Source organism: Apis mellifera, linkage group LG10 (assembly GCF_003254395.2).
Source record: "Apis mellifera strain DH4 linkage group LG10, Amel_HAv3.1, whole genome shotgun sequence".
Taxonomy (NCBI): Eukaryota; Metazoa; Arthropoda; class Insecta; order Hymenoptera; family Apidae; genus Apis; species Apis mellifera.
This window is the reverse complement of record NC_037647.1, coordinates 11,355,531-11,361,530: the sequence shown is the minus strand read 5'-3', so window position 1 is coordinate 11,361,530 and position 6,000 is coordinate 11,355,531. Positions and strand designations below refer to the sequence as shown.

At 36.6% G+C, this 6,000-nt stretch overlaps 1 protein-coding gene across 7 annotated transcripts in view; it reads right to left on the bottom strand.

Moving 5' to 3' along the window:
• Window positions 1-865: 865 nt before the first annotated feature.
• LOC408275 overlaps window positions 866-6,000 on the bottom strand; it is a 45,508-nt gene continuing 40,373 nt past the window's right edge. For all 7 annotated transcript variants that reach the window (XM_026443166.1, XM_016914577.2, XM_016914578.2 and 4 more), the window contains 3 exons: window positions 3,932-4,295; window positions 2,667-3,037; window positions 866-2,534 (listed from right to left, as the gene is read on the bottom strand). In XM_026443166.1, coding sequence (XP_026298951.1) covers window positions 1,558-2,534; window positions 2,667-3,037; window positions 3,932-4,295 — 1,712 coding nt within the window. In that variant the 3' untranslated portion in view covers window positions 866-1,557. The remainder of the gene's footprint in view (window positions 2,535-2,666; window positions 3,038-3,931; window positions 4,296-6,000) is intronic.

The window sequence follows — 6,000 nt, the reverse complement described above, 5'->3', positions numbered from 1 at the left end:
TTAGTATCTCCGACATACGAGATTAGAAAAATTTATTGAATATTAGATCTATTTTGTATTTCGTCTATGCCTATGAAGAAGTTCAACTTCTATTGATTGACCTGGATCTTCGAAAGGATATACTTCGAAATGATTTTATTCGATTTTGCATACTGTAATTATTGATTGATTTGTGACAATCACAATGCTTGATTAAATATAATTTTTTTTATTTTAAACAAATTTATATAGGTATCTGGGTTATAAAAAAAAATAAGAAAAAAGATTTTAGATTTTCAAGAATTTTTTTCTTTTTTATTCATCCTCGAATTTTTCTTGTACAGCAATGGTGACAATATTTTTAATTTTTTTCGCGATTTTTATCATGATACGCTAATTCACATAATCAGATACCGAATTACACGAGCAATTATTAAAGTGTTTAGTCCAGATTATTCATTAACATAATATAATATTAAAATTCTTTTCTAAAAAATTTTCACATACATTTAGCGAAATAGAAATTGTAATAAAAATACAAAAGAATTACAGAATCGAGTTTAAGAGTATATATTATATGGCACTGTTCCCGTTTAAGAACCGTGTAATAATAAATTTAAATGTAACATTTCCAATTCTTAAAATATACATTAGAAATGAATTAATCTGCGACTAATACACAAAATAGGATTTTAATCTCATTTTCGGCAAGCAATGAAACGCGTGTATTTAAATAGCATGAAATATATTATTCAATAAATTGCAATTTGCATGAAAAATTTATGAAAAAATATTGTTTTAATCTTAGAAAGCATTTCTCTTGAAGAATTTGAATAAAGAAATTTAAATTTCTATTTATTTTTAACATTTATTAAATATATCTATATAAAATAACTATTTTTATTCATAATTATGTTGTGCGGATCTAACTTTATAAAAATATTCAGTTTTCAAATCACGCGTCAAATTCACTTAATTCTCTCTCTCTGCTTTATAAGTACACATTCCTAAATCAAACGATGAAAAGTAATTGTACCACGCTTCGCAAGAACAATACATTTTTCTTTTTTTTTATCATATAGTTATCATTAGTAATCCTTATTCATCTGAACTTCAGATTTACAATCTTCAGCGCACCTAAATCAACAGATTTCGAATTAAACAATACGAATTCCATTTATTTTATTTATTTTTTTTTTTCTAAAAATCATTTGATTCTCAACAATTCGATAGAGCAACATATTTATATCCTCGCAAATTCTAAACACGTATTCTCACGATACTCGAAACCATATTTCGTTTCTGTTAAATCAATAACATAGACGCAACAGTTTACTAAAGACTCTTATTGATTGAACAAAACGAACATTGTTGTGTAACTATACCATTTGATTATTATTCCTCCATAAAGTTTTTTCTACCGTTTCAAAATTTTCTAACAAAATATGACGACGTAATAACGAGTCTGTTATTATACGTGATGTACAGTGGCCTATCGTTCCAGCGTTGGAAGATCGGGGAGAAAGAACAGACCTAGATTTAATCTTCCATTCTTATACTTGTTATTTGGACGAGTTTTCAAACGATAACTCCTTGTTGAGCGAGCAATTTCTTCCTCTGATGAAGACTCGGTGATTCACCTTCCATCTCCGAGATAGCCTTAACACCGTCGAACGACTTTGACGCCTTTAAATTATTCAGAGCTTTCAAACAGTTGTTCGTAGTCATTTCCAAAGACTTGGAGCTCTTCAACGACGCGTTCGCCAGTTTCTTTATAGTCTCTGAGATAGGACACTTGATAAAATCGCTCCTCTCCCTTTCCTTCTCCTTAATCCTCTGATTGTTCTCCACCGTCAACAGAGGATCCTTGGTTTCCATTTCCTCCTCTTCATCCTCCGCTCCTATCCCTTCCGTCTCTTTGGAATCCTCGCTTTTCGCTTTCTCACTTTCCTCCACGATCTTCGATCCCCTAAGGACGTTCAGATGGGTGTCTCCCTGTCCCTGACGCGACTCGTTCTTGCTCTCCTCCTCCTCCTCCTTCCTCGGGTCGTCTTGGCCCAACAAAGATTTCGGCGGCGCCTCGACGTACCCGCTCTCGTCGCTGTCCACTTCCTCGTCGAGCGAGTCCAACGTTAGAAACGGTGTCTCGTCGTTTTGCAACAGATCGTGGTGGTTCATCCGACCTGGATACTTCTCCATCACCCGTCTCTCCCTCTCCTGAGGATCCTCCAGCCTGCGCAGTATCTCGCCCCTCGGCCTGTAATCGACCACGTCGTCGAAATCCTCCACATCCTCGAAATCGAACACGTGCGATGCCGGATCCTCTATCTCCTCGTCCTCCTCCTCCATCGATTCTTCCTCATCGTTCCGGGACGAGAACCTTTCCCGGCTCCCGTGGTGGTGCACGACCACGTTTCGACGATGGAAACGGGGACTCCCGGCGCAGGTCATGAAGTTTGGGGAACCTTCCGAGTTTCTTCGAGGGCCAGGGCCCCTCGTCACCGTCTCGTTCGGGAACATCACTCTTCTGTCCGTTTGCTGCTCCGTTCCATCTCCTGCAACGTACCGTTTGATAAGACAGAGAGAAGAGGGTGAGAAGGGAGGAGAAAGAAGGAGATGTATATATAAATATAAAATAAATATAATTACTTAAACGAAGTACGTTACGATTCGATGAAAATAACGACCTGTGGCATGATGATCGTCCAATCCAGCGGGCGCCCTCTCCTCGCTCGTAGCCGTGCTCGCTGTCTCGCATCCGCTCGAGATGCTTCCATTCTCGTCGGACGACTCGCGGTTCAACGCGTCGAGCAGCCGGGCGAGCCTCCAGCTATCCTGATCCTGCCAACTTCGCGCCACGTTCTCCAACGTTCTCAACTCGTCCAGGATCCTCTGCTGCTCGATCTCCTCGGCGACGATGTCCTCCTCGATGGCGGACAGTTTCGGCGCGCTTTTCGACCTCTCGAGGGGGGGCCGGTAATTCTGGCCGCCCGTGCTCAGAAGCAACTTTCGCCGCGGCAACGAAGGGTTCTCGTACAGAGCGTTTGCTAGCGACAACCTACGGAAATTCGAGATTCGTTAGTCGAGAATGTGATTATCGTGACCAGGAGGTGGCGCGTGACTCGGCCGCGTTCGAGAGGGCGCGTGACTCGGCCGCGTTCGAGAGGGCGCTCGATCGACCCGAATCGTGACTCGATCGCGGGCCAATCGTGATCCACGAACGGACCGCGACCCAAATTGCCTCGCTCGCCGCGAGAGGTCACGGCCTTACGGTAGCTCCTGCTTCGAGCAAGGTGCACGCGAACGTTTATCGAATCGCGCTTCTCCTCCATTTATTCTCTTCCTTCGCGATGAAATAAAATCGAATCTACGTTAATTAATAAATTAAATTTCCATATATATATATATATATATGTTAAATTTGAAAATTTCTCACGTTTATCGAATCGCGCTTCTCCTCCATTTATTCTCTTCCTTCGTGATGAAATAAAATCGAATCTACGTTAATTAATAAATTTAATTTCCATATATATATATATATATATGGAATATATATGGAGGATGTTAAATTTGAAAATTTCTCACTCACTTGCTTGCTTGCTTAATTTTAAACGCGTTAACATTTCGTGGAAATTATTAGACACACGTGTGTGTACACGTACGACGGGAGGAAGAAATATAACGAGACTCGTTGAAACGCTAATGGGACACTAACCAGGTTAAAAAGACACGTTTAGCGGCGGGTAATTTACCTTCGTCACTGTTGCATTATCACCCGGATGATATTTTCACTCTCGAAAAAGAAAAATACGAGGAAATTTCGTTTAATTTCGAATCTTTTTCGTTTCTTTCTTTCAAGGAAGATGAGATAAGGTGGGATGGATGGATCGATGGAGCGCGTGTTCGCTTTCTCCATCCAGCTGTGCCGAGGTGCATCGATTCTAAGCATTACCTAGCATTTTGTCTGGAGACCTTGTCCCGTCTGAATTCCAGGAGCGCCTGCTGCAACCTGGCGTTCAAGGTCGAGGCGAGCCTCCTGGCGGTGGACTCCTTGCTGCAGAGGGCGGCGTGGCACCTGAGCTCGGGCCTCAGCCTTCGCCCCTCGTGCCTGTACACCCAGACGAACAGGCGCGGGTGGGAAGCAGGCGCGGTGCAATAGGTGACCCTGTGCGCCCAGTACTCCGTCAGCCCGTGATCCTTGGTCGTCGCGGTCAAACCGCCGTTCGTGACCGTCAGCCTCATCGACACGTCCGGCCTGCTGCTGGTAACGTAATTGCGCCATAACGTCGACACGGGTTTCTCCACGCAGCCCTCGCCTAAACATTGAAACCAGATATCCACCGATTGATAAATTGGAAAAATACATGTTTTCACCTTTCGTCACCACGGATGTATTCATTTTTTTTCTTTTTTTTTTGATAATTGAAAGAGAAAAATATTTGTAACCAATTACTGAGATGTAGAACAGTTTCACAGTTTTAGATGTGGATGATAATGGTTTGTTCGTGCACTCTTTGTAACGTTGTTGTATTTGGAATAAAAATTGGAAATCTTTTGCCATTTTATATTTTTTGATAATTGCCAGAGAAAAAATTTGAAACTTTAGAATTTATTATAATTGGATAAAGTATAATTAGAAATTTTTGTATTTTATATTTTTTGATAATTGCCACAGAATAAATTTGAAACTTTAGAATTGATTGTAATTGGATAAAATATAATTGGAAATCTTTGTGTTTTATATTTTTTGATAATTGCCAGAGAACAAATTTGATAAAATATAATGGAAATCTTACCATTTGCCATTGTGTTTTATATTTTTTATATTATAATTGCCAGAGAACAAATTTCAAACTTTAGATTATAATTAGATAAAGTATAATGGAAATTTTTACCATTGTGTTTTATATTTTTTCATAATTGCCAGAGAACAAATTTGAAACTTTAGAATTGATTATAATTGGATAAAGTATAATGGAAATCTTTTGCCATTGTGTTTTATATTTTTTGATAATTGCCAGAGAACAAATTTGAAATTGTAGATTATAATTGGATAAAATATAATGGAAATTTTACCATTTGCCATTGTTTTATATTTTTATATTTTTTGATAATTGCCAGAAAACAAATTTCAAATTTTAGATTATAATTGGATAAAGTATAATGGAAATCTTTTGCCATTGTGTTTCATATTTTTTGATAATTGCCAGAGAACAAATTTGAAACTTTAGAATTGATTATAATTGGATAAAGTATAATGGAAATCTTTTGCCATTGTCTTTTATATTTTTTGATAATTGCCAGAGAACAAATTTGAAACTTTAGATTATAATTGGAAGTAAAGTATATAATAATATATAATAATATAATAATGGAAATCTTTTGCCATTGTGTTTCATATTTTTTCATAATTGCCAGAGAACTAATATGAAACTTTAGAATTGATTATAACTGGATAAAATATAATTGAAACTTTAGAATTGATTATAACTGGATAAAATATAATGGAAATTTTATCATTTGCCATTGTTTTTTATATTTTTTGATAATTGCCAGAGAACAAATTTGAAATTGTAGATTATAATTGGATAAAATATAATGGAAATTTTACCATTTGCCATTGTTTTATATTTTTATATTTTTTGATAATTGCCGGAGAACAAATTTCAAACTTTAGATTATAATTGGATAAAATATAATAGAAATCTTTTGCCATTGTGAACAAATTTGAAACTTTAGAATTGATTAGATAATTAAAATTATAGATTATTTAATTATTTATAGATTATAAATTAATCAGATTAGATAAATAGAATTATAATTGGATAAAATATAATGGAAATCTTTTGCCATTGTGTTTCATATTTTTTAATAATAATCAGAGAACAAATTTAAAATTAGAAATGATTGTAATTGAACAAATTATAGTGGAAATTTTTTGCCACTGCTTCAAATATATTTGTATACGTAATAGATTTGTGGATAAAGAGAGACCGGTAGATATTGATCTTTCTTGTCCGA